This window comes from Gymnogyps californianus, chromosome 9 (genome assembly GCF_018139145.2).
Source record: "Gymnogyps californianus isolate 813 chromosome 9, ASM1813914v2, whole genome shotgun sequence".
NCBI classification, from domain to species: domain Eukaryota; kingdom Metazoa; phylum Chordata; class Aves; order Accipitriformes; family Cathartidae; genus Gymnogyps; species Gymnogyps californianus.
The window spans coordinates 6,761,352-6,780,098 of record NC_059479.1 but is presented as its reverse complement, the minus strand read 5'-3'; the positions used below and the strand labels follow the sequence as shown (position 1 = coordinate 6,780,098).

The 18,747-nt window shown below is 35.6% G+C and overlaps 1 protein-coding gene across 1 annotated transcript in view; it reads right to left on the bottom strand.

Moving 5' to 3' along the window:
- DIAPH2 (diaphanous related formin 2) overlaps positions 1-18,747 on the bottom strand; it is a 265,679-nt gene that overhangs the window by 172,794 nt on the left and 74,138 nt on the right. Inside the window, exons 20-21 of the mRNA XM_050902012.1 lie at positions 7,182-7,283; positions 5,632-5,726 (exon numbers count right to left, since the gene is read on the bottom strand). Coding sequence (XP_050757969.1) covers positions 5,632-5,726; positions 7,182-7,283 — 197 coding nt within the window. The remainder of the gene's footprint in view (positions 1-5,631; positions 5,727-7,181; positions 7,284-18,747) is intronic.

The window sequence follows — 18,747 nt, the reverse complement described above, 5'->3', positions numbered from 1 at the left end:
TACCATATGATGTCATGCTCAGCATATAAAGCTGGGGGAAGAAGGAGGAAGGGGGGGAAACTGGGAGTGATGGCGTTTGTCTTCCCAAGTAACTGTTATGTGTGATGGAGCCCTGCTTTCCTGGAGATGGCTGAACACCTGCCTGCCGATGGGAAGTGGTGAATGAATTCCGTTTTGCTTTGCTTGCGTGCTTGGCTTTTGCTTTACCTATTAAACTGTCTTTATCTCAACGCATCAGTTTTCTCACTTTTACTCTTCTGATTCTCTCTCTCATGCCACCGCGGGGGGAGTGAGCGAGCGGCTCTGTGGGGTTTAGTTGCTGGCTGGGGTTAAACCACGAGAAGTAGCTTGGAGGCAAGCATGTTTCTGTGGAATTTCAAAGGGTGCTGAGTTATGGACAAGCACCAGCCACCGAAGAAATCAAAGGGACTGAGTTGAAGACATTTACCTACAGAAGAGAGGCAGAGATACCTCCAGATCTAGGTGAACACAGCATCCCTCCTGCTTTCCCACTGTGGCCCTTAAGAGGATTGGGGGGGGGGGGGGGGGGGGGGGGGGGTAATTGCCTAACCACATAATAAAAGGAGGCAACCTGTTTCTGTATGCTAGACAATTTATAGACGTTTAATATGCATATAGGGGCCAAAGAAGCAGTGCATTTTTGTTATCAATAACTTCTAAAAAATCTACATGAGATTCACCCAACTCCACAGTGCAACGATTCCTGTACCAAATAGCTAAGAAAAAAAACCACCTTCACACAGAAACCATTTTTCCTTCTATACAAACACAGAGGGTCCCGAGGTATTCAAGAGAAAAGGAGTAAGTCCACATTCTTCAACAAGAAGCTCCTACTTTACAAAGCCACCCTCTGAAACTTGCATAAGTAAATGGTAGAAGAATCATCAGGTTTAGAGGTTTACTTCCAATAAAGTGTCTATGGAATTGCAATTCTATAGGATTTTAATTACAACACAGATTTTAGTGAAGATAAGGTAATGTGTTACAGCTAAAAAAATTAAATCTTTTGATACTTTCTGCAACACTAGTCATAGAAGTAAAACATTTCAGAACATGTGCCTTTAACTCGGTTAGGTTATTAGCACTTAAGTTCTCCTCCCCTCCCATCAGAAAAGGTGTGTTGCCATGTGTTCCCATAAGATACGATTAAAATAAAAGGGACATGTACACTGACACTATCAGAGAACCAATAATGACTGTTTAGGTTTATGTCATAAAAAGACTCTGATATGAAAAAAAGTTATGTGCCTTTTAAAATCAGAAAAGCAACCAGTGCTATCAGAGAAAACCTGTACTATTAGAGGTACCAATGTCTTATTTTTAGAACATACCAATCTTACCACCACTCTTGCAACATTCTTATTCGTTAGGAGAATTTGATTACTGATCACTCTGCCAGGCTTGATGAAGTAGGCATTAAGGCACACCTTTCAGAAAGGCATTGGTCTAATTTGTCAAATTTGCAAGTGATATCTAACTTAATTCTCCAAGCTGAAAGAATCAAACATTCACTCATCTTAATAAGGAAAAATAAAGATGACAAGCAGCCTCATACAACATCCCTGTTACAGAAAGATTTTTACACTTACACCGAGCAGCTACTGAATGTCTCAGCACGCTGTCAATATACTTGACAGAGATAAGCATCAGATTCACCTTGATGTCATACAATTAAGCTATAGCCTCGTGTTTAAACCTAAGCATGCTTCCTTTCCTGTTAACCCAAACCCATGTCCCATAAATTTCTACTTAAAAAAACTTAAGGATCTGTAAAACATTCTTGCTCATTTGATTGACTGTTTAATGCTGGTAAAGATCAAAGACATGAACTAAGTAAATAACATCTTTTTTTTAACCTATTTTCATTAGCTAGACTATTTACCAAATGCTGTAATCAAAACTTTCACAGTATTTGTCAGAAATGTATATTTCATTACACATTAATAAACTTACTGTAAAAAATTATTTTTTTCCATCAATGCAGAAATACAAGTACCTACTACTAAAACTGCCTTTTTTTTTTTTTTTAGCTACGTAACCAAACTCTGTTAGCATGCTTGATCATTTCTTTTTCCTCATCCACATCCCTTTATGGTCTAGAGCTAACAGATCAACTCATTTTAGCCTCATCTTCTAAGAAGGAGAGTTTTGCTCTACTAGCACTGCAGCTCCTTTTATATGTATATGTTTAAATATGTTTACTTTCATTAATTGTATTGAATAACTGAAAACAAAGCTAAAGCATTCAGTGATCACATACTCAAATCCTTGTCAGTACTTTAGGAAACCGAGTTTCATAACGTATTCATGATGATGTGGGTTTAAATAAAAATAGGGTACATAAAAATGGTTTACATAAACATAAAAAGAAGTAGAAATCTAAGGCTCACACTAAGAGGCTAAAAATATCACACACTACTCTCTGTCACAATTCCCTGAATTCTGCTAAACGTGGTGTTTGACAACTGTATGTTTACAAGAATTTACTCTCTCAAAGACACACTGGGAATTGAGAATATTTTTTCCTGGAGTGTTTTCCTCAAGGAAGAGTTACAACAGCATATAGTCTACTATGTACTCAAACTGATTAATCCAATTAATTTTAGTAAGTATTACAACATAAGTTTGAAAAGCAGCAAGAAACGAGGACTTGAGAAGCATACTGAAAAAGCACTTTTCTATATACTCTATTATGCTATACCCATTTAGCTTTCACCACTTTGATACTTAGAACACAGCAGTTTCTACCTGTGCATTTTTATAAAGTACAAGTTTTGCGAAGCATGAAAGCAAGCAAGGTTTGCTTTGTAAAATTTTTCCAATCAGTCGTATTGAAAACTGTAAACTGGTAAATTAGTTAATAACTCAGTCAGAAGATTAGAATAAAAATAAACCAGAATGGACTGAACATGAAATAGATGATACAGCCCACTTGCCCCAATACATTCAAAAGAATATCTTTAGAAACACAGAAAGAATCTCTTCTGGGTTACTAGCTAAATCTCCCTGCTATTAGAAGCAACTCTGCCACACCATTCCCTTCAGAAATGGACCAATCTCCAAAGCCTCAGGTTTTTGAAGATTATAGGCAGCTGAGTTTCTAGATGGTTGCACTCATGATGAATTCATATACATTTATTCTGGTGTTAACACTGCCTTTTACTTATACAATTTCATTTTTCTCCCCAATGCTTATGCACATCACTATTCTCCCCATATAGTTATAATGTAGTCATATCCCCTCTCAGCTATTTATATTGCTAATCTAATCAAGCCAATCTTTTCTAGCTTCCTTCTGTAGACTGTTTTCTCCATCCCTCAATCATCTTAAGTAGTTTTTAAGTTCAGCTTCTCCATTTTAAATTCATTTTTGAGAAATGTACCGAGTATTTTAGATAACGTCTTCGAAGTGCATAATTCAAAAGCATAATAATTATCCACTCTACTGGAAATACTTGACCTGATACACCTTGCAATCACATTTGCCTTTTTTATGGTGCACTGGGACTGGCTGGGATGAAGTTAATTTTCTTCAGAGCAGCCCATATGGTGCTGTTTTGACTTGTGACCAAAACAGTGTTGATAACACACCAATGTTTTAGCTACTATCGAACAGTGCTTGTGCAGCTTCAAGGCCTTCTCTGTTTCTCATTCTGCAAGTAGGCCAGGGTGGGCAATCTGCATCCCCCCGCCTGGACAAGTAGGCCAGGGCAAGTGTTTGGGACTGGGTGAAGGCTTAGCTGCTCCGCATACAGCTACACCACAGCGGTAGCTATACTTGTCCTGCTGAGCACAGACTCACTATTACTTCTCCTCAATCATTTCCAACTGATAAGCAACCATTACAACATTAGCTTCCAGCATTTTAAAATTAATATATTAAGATCATGACCTTATACTTCAGCATAACATATTACATCCTATTTCTATTGATATAGGTCTCAAGATATCTCTGCATTTGTTGTAGAGATAACTACGCCAATAGCAAACTATTCTGCATTTGAGGTATTCATGGTGGGTTTTTCCCTCCCTGTTGATTTTTGATTTTTCTAGTCCTGCAGGCTTCTCAATCAAATGATCTGACATCCCTGATCAATAAACATAAACTTAGGACTTCTTACTTATTTCCAAACACTATGTATAATGTGCAGAAGCTTTTTGTGAGAGGACATACTCAGTGGTCAAAGACAGTATTTTTAGCAATGTAAATATGTATTAGAAATGCTTATCAATTTCATGCCAACATGGCCTAAAGCAGGACACCATAGGTGAAACACATCAAATAAAGTCAGACTGGAAATAGTTTCCCATCAAATGGGAACTTCCAAAAATATTATGCTATAGTAATTAAAAAAACAAACCAACAAGGATTTCCCAAATGAAATATGAATGAGAATTTTGGATATCGAATATGTATTTCCAAACACATTAGTTTCAGTAGTATAAGTCTCAGAATATGACACTATAAGGAAATATAACAGTATTTAGTGCTGTCGAGTCCAATAGTTTGAGGTCTATGAGAACACAGCAGCCCTTCCTTTAGACTCTCAAGAAAATAAAACTCCAGAAATGTAGGAGGACCTTGGCGACCCAAGAAAAACTGCAGACAAGGGACAAGCAAATTTAATTTGACAAATGTAATTCCATTTACACTGTATGTTTTGCAACATAGTAATTTTATTAAAAAACATTCATGTTAAAACTTGAAGAAGTTACGAATTACGTAACTAACTGTGAAAAGATCAGGCAACTCAGTTTAGCCTGGTGTCCCCAGAATAACCATTTTCCAGGTCCAAGAAAGGAAGAAGAGATTAACTTAGAAAGCCTTGGGGGGAATGGGACAGGGGTGCTAAGCAGGAGACAGGGAAGGACGAAAGGATAAATTGAGGCCCGGTATGTTAGCTAGAATCTGAATCTGTGTATGATATTAAAATAAACCAATTCAATACCAGTATCATTGGTGTGCTACATCTGTATACCATTTTAGGTTCACATATTTCTCTGTTGCACTCTGTCACTCCCCAGAGATCATGAGGGGCAGGGTACACACTTGCTCTCCTCCTGCTGTGAGGAAATGAGAGGGGGATGTAAAGAAGCTGTATTCCATACTTTCTTTCTCCAGCTGAGAGATTTTGGGCTCAAAATAAGACCAAACCAGCTTGAGAGCAAGTTTGATCTACAGATGGTTTTGGGGTTATAGAAGTATCCCAAAACATTCAGATAGTTTCATCTATCACTAGTGACAAGCAGAGTTGTTTCCACAAGAAGCCTCATGCAACTTCATTATCCACCAGCCTAAATCTGGTAAATGCTTGTCTTCGAAACTGAAAAACTAGAATTATCAGAGATTTCCTTTTGAAAGGGAAACTTCATAAAGTGAGAGATTCAAAAGTACTTTTGTTAACAGTGTCTTTTAAAGGCAGTTTTACTGCTATATGTGACCATATTCAAAAGTAGAAGTGAAATAAACAAAACAGTAAACACAATTGATACACTTGTAGCTAATACCCAGGAAACTCTACACTAGTCTTACTCTTGAATTCTTATACTTTTACAGCATTTTTACATGGAAAACAAGCTATGAACAAAACCAGAGATATTTTCACATACCTGAATCAAGGATTCACTCAGCTTCTCTTCATCAACCTCTAAAATTATATTTTTTATTTCTTCATAAGGCAAACGGAAAGAACCCAAAAATATTGCTGAAATTCAGTAATAAATAATTAGAATCAAAAAGGTCAAAAAGGCTGATATAAGAAGGCTAACTTAATTTCTAGCAACTGAAAAATCATATCTTGATCCACATTAAGATGATTCACAATTAAGAAGTTTTCTATGTAAAACAAATGCTAGATGAGGCACGCTATTGCAGTTCGACTTCTAATTAATCTCATTTCTAAGAAATGAAACTATGACAACACTTTTAACTGTTTAATCAGCCTCAGTTGCTCCCTAGCAGTGTTACTTATCTCTAGCAATAAAGTCCTGTTTTTATGAATGGCAACATCTGCATTACTACATAAACGGACTTATTCAGCCACTACAAGACTTCATCTATTAATTTTTGCTTTCATAACCATGTATGAATAGCCATACTGCATTTACAATTGGCTGAATGATATTTACATGACATTCTAGAAAAAATTCCATGTCAAAAGGTTAATGAACTGGGCAAAGAAAAAAAAACCCTAACTCTACCACTTTTTAGGGTAACTAAACTTATTCAAGAGACAATGTATATTGTACACCCTTCAAAGATACAGTTCTCAAAGCAATTTGATCTCAGGACGTTACAACATCTCAACAGAGCTCCATTCAATAAACTACAAAGTATTCCTAACACAGATGGATTAGCATACCATTTTAATAAAGTGGTATATATTCAACGTAACTACTATGCCTGATTTTCCTGCACCCATGTTTTTAAAACTTGAAGTATTATATCTCTTGTGTCATAGTTCATTTTCTGCTTAAGAAAATGTGCTCATGGATGTGGTAATAAACAATGCACAGATTTGGGTTTCCACACTTCATTTGCCATGGGCACAGTTGGACTAGTGACATTTTATGGTATTTCTAATTCAAATAAAAGAATCTACTACTCTTAATGATTGATTTCCCTCCATAATTAAAGAGAGAAGCAGCAAGTTAAAAAAAAGAGGTGGGGCTGTTTTCCCTTACAATTTGTAGTAGTAGTATTTGCACCTAACTTACCCTATTTTGTAATATTTTTCTCTTTAAAAGTCTAACCCCCATCAAGCTCTATTTCTCCATTGCTCCAGAAAGAACCATTAGGAATGGCCTCTCAACCTCAACCCACAAAACCTACCAACACTGTGCCTTCCCTGAACCAGTGATTACCATTTAATCATACTTCCAGTCTAAAGCAATTAATGAAAGAATTGTCTTTTTGTTACAAAAAAATATAGTTCATTAACATTTAATTCTACACCATTTTTCCATGTTAAGTTTTCCCATGTTGTATAGAGAATTCAAATCATATGTATGTAAAACACTTCTGAACTTAAGACTCATGTTCACATTAGCCAGTTCTTAGAAAAAGAATATTGCACATGTAAACAAAAAAGAACATTTAAGAACAGTGGTGCGTGTACATGCTAAGTAGATATTCACCTAATGCATTTCACATCACTTACATAAATTTTGTGCGGTTTTTCCATCCAAAATTCTTAATTCTTTAATCTTTTTCTTTGACTGAACTGTTTTCTTTTCTTCTGATTCTTCTACTGCCTTTTTAGCTGGAAAGAATGCATTTATTAAATTCTGATTCATTATTACAACTGTTCAATCTTAACAGACTAATAGCAGTTCAGCTAGAAAGCCATAATAAAGCATCTATTAGAATCAGTTCAAGGCAAAATGAATGCACTGCCTCAATGTACCGTAAAATATCCAAACAAAGCAAATTTACAAAATCAGGAGGAACATAAAATGAAAATGTTAATATGACAATGACCAATTTTCCCAAGCACTATCAAATTATATTAATACATTTTTAACCCACAAGATTTGTTATCTTCAGCTCCAGTTTATTCCAAGCACTTTTAAAAATACAGTGATTTGGTGTTACCTCAAAGCACGTGAGTGCCCTCTGTTGAAATACTAATAACTCAAATACCATTTGAAGTTCTTCATCCAAAACCAGTAAGATAAATCATTTGATATTTATCACACTACACAAAAGGTAGGTTTTTACTAATTATTTATGTTGTCACAAGTAAAAAGCAAAACCAAATAAGAAAATGCCATATATTTTAAATTTATTTATTTTTAATTAGCAAGGATCGCTAGCCTTATACTCAGTACTTAAAATTATATAGAAAGTAATGTGGTATTGAAATATTTAAAATATATGCTGATTTTTTGCATGATTTAACATACTTAATTTTCACAGAATTTTCTTAAGTGTTAAGTAAACCCATTAACAAGGATTTATTTCCTTTTAAATATCACATAACATATTTGGCACTGAAGGAATAGAAACTTAATGTGCTCAACATTAATTAAACTTAATGAACATTTTAAGTCATTCAAAAGTAACTGAAGAATTTGAAAGTCAAATTAAGAGGAAGTTTTAAGCAGACTAAATATGCCTTTCTTCTCTGAGCATTGTTTTTGCTGTACTAATTTCATCAGCATGGGTTTCATTACAGGTATCTCCTTAGAAAAGATGTTAATTTTTAGTGTGAAGAATAACACCAAAACCTCAGTCTCAACCTCTTAAAAAAAACAGAACAAAGAAAACAGTTACTTTTCTCCGTATACACATTACCACTAGGAAAACATCTGGTATAAAATAATTCTACTGGGTTTATACTACTCGAGTAATTAGTTTACCTTGGGCATTTTCATACCAGCGTTAACTAAGCTAGTACAAGATAGTTCCCTCATCCCCAGGTACCTCTAAAAAGCCTAAAGCAGAAAAAGCTAAACAGAAAAGACAATTCAACAACAATGCAACACTCGCTCTCCCCTTGCCCTGCCATTATTCTGCAAGCCTAACTACATAATATGACCAGCTTGCTTTATATTTGTAAAAGGACAGAGCTACACATCAACTTGATAATACACAGATAATACTCAAAATTCCCACCAGCACTGACCCGTTAACTATAATGAACTACCATTTAAAATCCTAAGTGCCACTCCATGAAATAATCAAACCCTTATCACTAATTATTCTCAATTAAACAAGGAAATAAAACCAGGTGCTCAACAAAACAAACAAAAAACACCCAAGAGTTAAAAATCAGTTGTCCCATGAGAAGGCAATAAACATTATGAGTTGTTATATGAACAGAAGCTACTGAAAAGCCTAGATTTGTGTCTGTTGAAACAGGTGTGAGAAATGATTCAAGATGACGAGTGACCTATTCCAAACTTCATCTGTTTAAGAATTAAACCCTCCGGATTTCCATAGATGATTGGGTCTTTAAAGTGTTGAACAACACACACCCTCACAATCCGCTCACTGAGTACTATACTTGTCACAGTAGTTGTGAACACTAAAGACAAACCTGTTCTGTAACCAGCTAAGATAATACACACACATTTCAGTGTGTAATCATTTCAGGCTTGTGATTTGCAAAACTGCAGAGGAATCAAAAATGTTAAGTAGTAAAGGAAAACAAGAGAAACATAAATGTTTTTGTTACCAAATGTCACCCCACACAAAGGTAACTTTTTCCCTCCAGTGGTAATTCACGTACACCTGATCAGACACAGCAAGTGAGAGAAACACCTTTGTGAGCAAGAGTTCAAGGGCAAAGGTGTTACATGAGCCCGACTCAAAACACGTAGTAAGTTAGTCAGCTACTACAGTATCAAAAAAGGAAAAGTGGGTTTGGGGGTTTGGTTTTTAAGCACACAATATTTTATAGAAAGAGACACACATGGGATGGGCTGAGTCAGAATTCACAACAGTAACTCTGCCTGTACAGGGCTAACAACCAGCTTTCATTATTATCCCTCCTCATCTGTTTCCAGATTGCACTCCTCTAGTGGTTGTGAAACTAGTAACCACATTCAGAACATAAAAGACCATATGTTCAAAAGTTTTAAAACAAACCATGACTACTCTTACCTGCTTAAGCCTGAAGGACTGTAACACCATCAATTATAAATCATCCATTTTATAAATACTTAATGTCTGGATTAGATTAAAGCTTTTCCATTTGGAAAAGACCAGAGAAGATGTTCTTTCCAAAGGTTCTTATCTTTTCAAGCATGAGACTTCAAAGACTTTAAGCTAGCTTTATGCCAATTCACAAAAAACATGGAGAAATACTAGAACCAGATGCTTATGTGACTGCACCAAAGCCACAATATAGCATCAACACCAATCTCACCAACCTAAGACTCATAGGCAGAAAGAGACATTAAATTACCAGAATTTCTTCAACACAGTTTGACCCATACTTGAGATTACATTAAGCATCAGAGAGCTATCAAAAGCCATGCTCTTCACTCTTCTGTTAGTGGCTCTCACCCTCTGTTCACATAGTGCATTTTAGCAGTGCTCAACTGTGACAGGACCATGGATTACAGAATTTTAAAAAATAGTTAAATAAAAAGCTACTTGATACATTTCAGAATCTACATACTATTGCTGACCAACCTCTCAACCCTTTTCAGGTACTCCCTTCACAAGTGCCTGTTTAAAGATGAGACACGCTTTTTGGTTTGATGCCACAGAACCAGAGGGAGAGATGAAAAAAGGATTTTATAGCAGTCAACACAGGGTAGCTCAAAAAAACAAGATGAAAAATCAATCTGGAAGCCAAAGCGTCTGTATTACTTCATACAGACCTTGGAGTTAAGTGCTGTGATTATTCATTACAGCACTTTGATAATGGCACTGGCTTACATCTTCATTCAAAATCAGCTTTTTTTCAAACCGACAAGGCTTAGAGACAGTACCTAGAGCTAGTGACAGTCATACCCAGGTTTCCATAACAAAGACGGTCACATTTTAGGAAAAAAGGTGTAGCAGAGGGGAAATTTCCTTACATTCTGACCACAACAACTGGTTAAGCAATAGGACACTGAAAGCAACAGGTCAGCTCTCCAAGGCTGAAGCTTTATTCCACAGGGTCCATCTCCTACCCAGCTCCCTGCTGAGTGAGCCATTCACCTCCGAGTATCCTGCCTAAGTTTGCCTCTCTTGTTTCAGAACATGATGACCTTTTTCCCACCTTAAATAAGGCTTGACCCAAATTCAGCCTTCCAAATCCACGGTTCACGTGTTTCACTTCCCGGAACATGCTCACTAATCAAATTTATGTCAGTCCTCCGCTGCATTAACAGCCCTGGAATGATGGCAGAATCCTCCAGTAAGTGGTTAAGCCTGTCCAGGTACTCTAGGAAGTAACTCTGCAACAGTGACAAATATTCACAAGTTCTCAGTAAGAAAGTCCAGAAGCCCAAGTATTTTGTCACCACATGAAGGAAGCATGCATACCAGCAGAGCAGAGTTCAGACTACAAAGGGTCTGTCAGGTTGTCCTCTTCTACTTCAGATCACCGTGTCTGTGATAACAGACAATGCTAATGCACTTCTGTTGCGTTAATGTAAAGCATTTTTAAATCCTCTACCCTACATTTCTGTTTTTCTTCTTGAAAGTTAATCCCTTTTCACACAAATTTATGTAGATTAATATTTGGACTTATCTGGAATACATACATATACACGTACACATATACACACACACAAACAGGCACTCATACACATGTGGATTTTTTGTTTTGAAGAAATGGAGGAAATGATACTCTTGGTTGTTTAAAAGTATTTCCCCATTCAGTTGGGAAGAAGTAAGAAAGAAGCAAGCATTTTTTAAAAAAAAAAAACAATTAACAGTCACTGAAATGACAAAATACTCACTAATGCATAATTATCTCACACCGGTTACACCTATAGAATGTTTTGGTTGGGTTTACTTCACCATTTACCTCAAGCAGACAGGAGAGGGAAAGGGAAAGAGAGCCAATATAATAAAGCAAAGGGAGAAAAGATAGTTTTAGCATACACAGATGTCTTTTTGAAGACCAGAAAAGACAGATCTAAACACCAACATTACGTAACCTACTTTTCTTTTTTTTTTTTTTTAATTTAGATTAGAGTTCTATTTTGTTAATAACAACATATTTGTTTATCAGTGTTGGAGGAAAAAAGCTGATGCAACATGCTGCAAGGGATTGTTTTCTGTTCATCTTACATTATGCAACGCATGTGCGGCTCAAGTGTGTACCTTTAGTGATACCTTCAGCTGGGAACTAATTTAATCCCACAGAAGTGCACTGCTTGAAACCCATTTAGGGTCTAAAGAAAAAATGACAACACTAAACAAAATGTTATATAAGTTTCAAATACATTAAACAAGACTAATGATAATCATGGCAAAGAAGATACACAAATATGTTGAAATACTTCAGAGATGTAATTAAGAAAAAAATTCTACCATCAGTACTTTCGTACTTCTGTAGCAAAAAAAGTAAGCACACATGACTCTTGAAAATTACCATTCTACACCTGTTCTTTAATTTAGCTACTGAATGGCATTAAAAGTCGTCATGACAAATTTTTAGAAATACATACAATTTTATTTAATGGTATTGGAGCTCTTAAAGCATTTTATTCTGAGCTGAAATGTCCAGTTCATAATAAGCTCTTCCTTTCTTTTTTTAAATAAGCACTGAATAACTTTAATAAAGAATTACCAGTAAAAACTGCCAGTCATGAATATGATGAGGATGAAAATTAAAGGGAGATAAAAAGGAGTAATCGAATTACAGTGTGCAGAAAGCAGAGATTTAGGTGAACTTTAGTCTACCTGAACCTGAACCTTAATCTCCAATTTCTATCAAGTCTGTACCCACAGTGAATAAAAGCCCTTTTATTGTCATAGGAAATGAATGAGTAATTTCATCTTATTTCCATCTGGCAAGTGGCTTACCAATTGCATTTACTAGTATTTGGAAGCAAAAGCATATATACAAAAGAAATTAATTGCTTTATTATTCCCTTTACCTGAAAGAAGATCTATGGCTAGTATAGGAGGAAAAAAAAAATTAAGTGCACATACAGCTGCAAGGGATGTACACTATACATACAAGAGTATGCTTGAACAGCTGAAACTATTAATTACACTTGGAAGTTCATTTAAAAAAAACAATGTGATATGACTTGGTAGAAAAATGAAATAAGGAGCTAGAAAAGCCATTGAAAGATTAGAAGATATTTTGTAGCACAAAAATTCAGTAAATTCTATTGCAACATAATAGAACTTCTTGAAGCCTGGCTAAATTGATGATATTGGGAAGCTACTGATAGTTTTCTATTTCTGTGCTACTTCTAGAGGCACCCAGGAACAGATATAAAAGTCAAAGAAAGGGGGAGAAGGACGAAAGTCAAACACAATGTAGTCTCAAATTTGCACTTGTTCCCTTCCCTCACCAATACACCAACACTGAGTCTTTCCATTCATCTAACCACATAATTTCCACACTCACATGAAACGGTGCAGCAGTTCACACAAGTTAGGCCTAGTTAGCACAGCTGTTAGCGTAAGCCTGTGAACTTCCACTAACCACTTGTTTCAGTAAAGTAGATGAAATATGACCAACCTCTTGTTCCAGACAGCAGAACGAACGCTGGCAAGTTTTGCGTGCTCAAGGAAATAGCCAAACTATGCAAATAACCTGTTGATCATCAAGAAATGCAAATGTGTCCAGAAGCATCCTGAATGAGCAGAGCCCTGACAACGGCAACAAGTCAGAAAACAACAGTGCAAGCTAAATGGACCAGTGACCCAGAAGGTATTCTCTACCCAATCCTATAACTAATGAAACTAGAGAATATTCAAGGGATCCCAGAGGGGAGACTCTGGGAGATGCCACGGTTTGCACAGCTGAAGCTACAACTTCTCTGCTGGACCACATCATTTCTCCTGCAGAACATGTGTGTCATGCAATTCCTGAACTGCATAAACTGAGATTAAAGTGATTTGGTATCCAAATTCACTTATAGTCTCCACACTGTCATTTGGTCTTAAACTTTGACAAACAGCAAACCATTTCCCCAACTATCTAGAGACAAACGCAAGAGCACTCACGGATGCTAGCCACACCTTCCTGTCAACTAAGTCCGCAGCTGTGTGATCTCATGTTTATTCCCAATGCCACCTGGCATTCTGCAGTTCACCTAAAATCACTCCGTTATCAATTCCTGAAGTAAAATTAATTAAGCACTCCTGCTGTCACTCTGTCCTTTCTGCAATCAGAAGAGCTAAATACTTGGTACAGCATTTAAATAAAAAAAAAAAGAAGAAATAAAATTTTATTACAAAGAACACAAGCAATTGATCTGGAAGTGGATCTTAGTTTGAGCTCTGAAGATAAAAAAACTGACGGGAAAAAAACCATGGAACCTCTTGCAATCTCATACATTTTTTGCCTAATTAATGTAATCAAGCTGAAGGAAGCAACATCAACCCAACAGATTATGCTCTGTGGAAGAAAAAAAAATAAATCATAACTTAGTTTTACAAATGAGTTTTGTCAAAAAATAGCAGGGGATCTATATTCCTATTATTTGTTCTTTTAATACAATTGATTGTTATTATATTTGACCACCACATTTAATGACTATATGAAATATTTCTCATTCTATTAAAATTGCCCTAAAATGGTTGTAACTAGTCTAATTTTCAAGTGCAATTGAAACGTCTGCATCAGGAACTTGTGCAGTAAAGTTGTACAGTTAAAGTGTACTTAATTAACCACTCCATAGTGCAGTTGCTTTCAGCTTTCTATCAACAGCTTGAAATCAAGTAGATGTCTGGGTCACAAATACTTTATTAAAAAAAAAAAAAATCAAAACCCACACAACTGATTTTGCCTCCTTCTATTTAACCTGCTAAAGACCAATGCAAAAGATGTTGCTTTTGCTGGAAGACAGGAAGCAAATATTAACAATTCATCACATACAAAAGGTCACAGAAATACATGCAAGTACTCCTTCTGAACGTTAGAAATCAAACAACAGCAGGCAAACTGATGAAACTGAAAATATCCTCAATGGGCCTACTTAACTGTGTTGTATGATATACTCTAAGAAGCTGGATTAAAAGCTAGTAGCCTTTTCCATGAACTCTTCTCTCACATTCCCTCCATGAATATTTATATGGAAGAAAGCCTCAGGATTGTCCACCCCATTTCTCCCTTTGCCACTGCCACTGCTTCAACGTCTGCGACGCTTAACATGAACATGCTGGTTTTTGCTCCAAAGAGATGCTTATCCTTGGTGGGTTTTGCTGGGAACTGAGACATTACATGTCTTTGCTGCCTATATATTAGTGCTTGACTAATGACTAAAAAGATCAGTCAATGCATTTTAGAAGTAATATAGTAAGTTTTTATGTGGGTCAGAGAAGACATTAGCCTATAAAAATAAAATGCTGCCTATAATAGTATTTCTAATTTAGACAGTCGCATGTCCCAGTTACATTTTTTCCTCTGATATCAGGCCATCATCACCGTAGAACAGCAAGATAGGATAGAATCTGGAAAATAATTACAGCTAACTGGTACGTCTGTTATCCATACAACTTCCAAAAGCAAAAGAAAAGCACCAAGACTCAGACAAAAAAAAAAATTTCAAAGTAAAACAAAATGTCAAAAAACTGCTATCATATTTTATCAAGATTTTAATAAACTCATTTTCTGTTATTACTATGACAAGTCTAGTAAACAAAAATCTTTTAAATGAATAGTTCAGCTATTGTTCCCCTTGTAAAAGGCTTTTAGGCTTGTAAATTAGGCTTGTAAAAAGCACATCTTTCCCATTAAAGACACTTATGGGAATCACATTTTCCAAAGGAATTTTAGAAATAATGAAGCTAAAAGAAGATCCCAAGATCCAAAAATCCCTTTATAAGGTCACGTTAAATAGGTACTGGTGTTTAATGGAACAGACTAAAATTTTAGTGAAAATCAAGTGCTAAATTGATTTCTTTTCCTCTTTCATTGTGATATTTGACATATATAGCTCCTGACTAAATATTTAAACACTAAGTAAAATACACATTCCCAAATACACATTCCAGTATCCCCTCCCTTCTTGAAGTATTTCCCTACCATCCAAGTTTTAAACAAACATGCATGAAAAACTGTTTCACTTGTACATATCTAAATCCCAAACCCCTCAATTTGTTTACCATCTTGTAGATCTACCGTAGTTTGTTTTTTTTTTTTTTAAGTGTAATGTGGTACATCCTAGTTACACACTCTGACCTACACAGTGAAATACACAATGTCACATTTCCATTGACTTACTACTTAGGAAATTTGATTTAATGTTTAGTAAAAGGAATTCTATTCTCCTACTAATACAGAGTTAAAAAAAATATTGGTAATTAGCTGGTAGTTATTGTTTTATGAAGCCAGCGGAACTCAAAGGGATGCTTTCATAGGCATCAGGACCAAAGCATAACTTCACAGGGGAAAAGGATCATATTAAAAATAATTGGGAAATTATCTGTCTTAATAGATTCCATTAATTTCTATAACCAGTAAGCAGTGCCCTGTGAAGCTGACTGGTAATCACAGCTTTGATAGTTGCTAAATACAAATAGCAACTTCTATCCTTATTTAAAGTATGTTGAGAAGTTAGTCTTCCATAAACAAATGTTTGAAATTGTGGCCTTGTGGTGGACGGTATCAAGTAAGTCTAATTAGTTGCACGTAATCTAAAACAAGCATACTTTTCAACCTAATCACATGTGGGCACAAATATTTTTGCTACGTCAGTGACAAGAATACAGGCTATTGCAACCTTTACATTACAGTTACTTACAGTTTTAACGAGACACATTAGAGAACAGGAACTGCCACACCACACTGACAGAGGGAAGACGTATTGCATCTTTCCACATCACAATCATTCTGACTAATGATCTTTCTAACTAAGGTCATCCCAATAGAGTTTCAATATACTGTGACAGTGAAACATTTCTGGCATACTAATGTAACTCTCTGAAAAACAAACAGTAATTGAGACATTTGATGATTCCGTACTAAGACAACCAAAACCGTGAGGTTCCCCCCCAATAAATGGAATAGATCAACTGACACTTATTAGATAATGGCCATCATTCAATGATGTATTACTGTTTGTCTTTTGTGTATCACGTACAATTTTGGTCTTCCCCTCTGTGGTCTTTGAAAACACAGACAAAGTAAATATAAATTAGTTATTAACGAGACTTCCAATGACAGCAAAAGGAGGCAACAAACCAGGAAGACTAGCAAGCAGCAGGATTGAAACACTGGAAAACTACACATTTCTTTGAAATACAGAGGAGATCAATGCCGCAGGTTATGAATGCTAAAAGATCACGAGTTCACTGAAGATAAAACAACAACGAAGACTTTACTACGTATAAAGATGTGACCTCTGGCTTGGAAAAAACTATCAACTGTTGGAAGCTGGGAAGTATAACTATTCAGTTTATTGTGTCTATGTACATAAAGAGACAGACATTTAACATATATTAATTAACATATACTTACTCTTTTGCCTAAGCATCAGCTCTCAGTCACCTGCTGAAGACAAAATACAGGCTCAACCAGCCTGAGGACAACCCTGTATGGTTGTATATGTCACCACTACCTTCTAACAGATTTACCTTGAAAAAGCTTTCTTGGGGCCCAAGTATCTCAAAGTATGTTGAAAACACCCAGGTGCTCACTGAATACATGTGCAATGATTATCTGCCTTCAAGAGGTAAAAGATAAATTACTTCCACATCACAGGATTAGTCTTAGGGGACCTACCAGCGTACTAAATTAAGCCACTTGCATTGTAGCAGACTAAAAATAGTCAGGAAACACACAGCTACCAGTTTCTCACCTTTACCAACATAGTCAGGTTTCACTATTCACCTCAGCACATTTTAAGCATATACGCATACAGAATCCACAGTATATTCTAAATTTAGCAGATATAACCTATGCTTTATATTACCAACATAAGCAAAATTTCGCTAAAATGATCCACTAAGAAGGCAGCATCTCAGTGCTAATGATTCAAATGTCTTCAATGCAAGAACAAAAAAATGTCAAAAGGAAAACCTCAAAACTTATTCCACACATACTACAGTTCAGAATACGGAATTTACAGATAATTCCACATCGACTTATAAAAATCAGTCAGCTTACCATGTGGACTTTTTGCTTTTAGAAAGCCTTTAAGCCATAAATATCTTACTTGCCTCTTCACATCGGGAAATTATTCTGTAATAGTATTCTAAATTAATTATACTCCCACCTTACAGAACAGAAAAAGGTATCTGAAAGAATGATGTTTCAGAGAAGTTTCAGTTCCTCACAACTGCACAAGACAACACAGAACACACAAAATTGTAATTTCAACTTCACATCCTTTAGAGATCATTAACAAGTAATTCAATAACTCAACAAAATTACCAGCTTTTTATCTGTTAATGCCTATGTACCTAGTATTTTCAGTTTCTCAATGAATTCAGAAACTTAATAGCATGATTGTTAACTTTTAATCCTTTAGATAGCTTTTTAATGTATCTTTCTTCAAAGAACCTTTATTCATTTAGATAACAGATCTATCCTTACTCTATGTATATATGGCAGAAATTCTTGCAATGGCAGATATTCTGTTCAAAGCATGTCCTAATAGCATTATAGTTGAAACAACTATCAATCAGATAGAAGTTGCAATCTCAAAAGCAGATGAGGAACATTTTTTTTTTTTTGGTCAGCCATAAAGGAAGAAAAATTTTTGCACATAAAACCAACAGGCACGGAGAGGGGAGCATTTTTTGTAAATACGACATCATTGCAGGTCAGCACGATACATAACTGGAACTAGGCCACGAATCAGACCACATTTTGTCAGTTTACACTTTTACAGAAAAAAAACACATTGTATTTCATATAAGAGAAATTTAAGAGAAAGTACATTTAGGAAGTAATGTAGTATGTACTAGCAATGGTTCTGCTGAAAGATGGAGGGAACATCTCTTTAATACAGACTTAAAAGAATTATTTTACAAGTAAGACCATAAATTTTGCTTATAGCTACATCTTTGTTTATGGTGGGTTTTTATTTATTTAAACAAATACACTGTTATTCCTGGAACTCTGCTGGAAATTTTCAGGATATTAAAATATA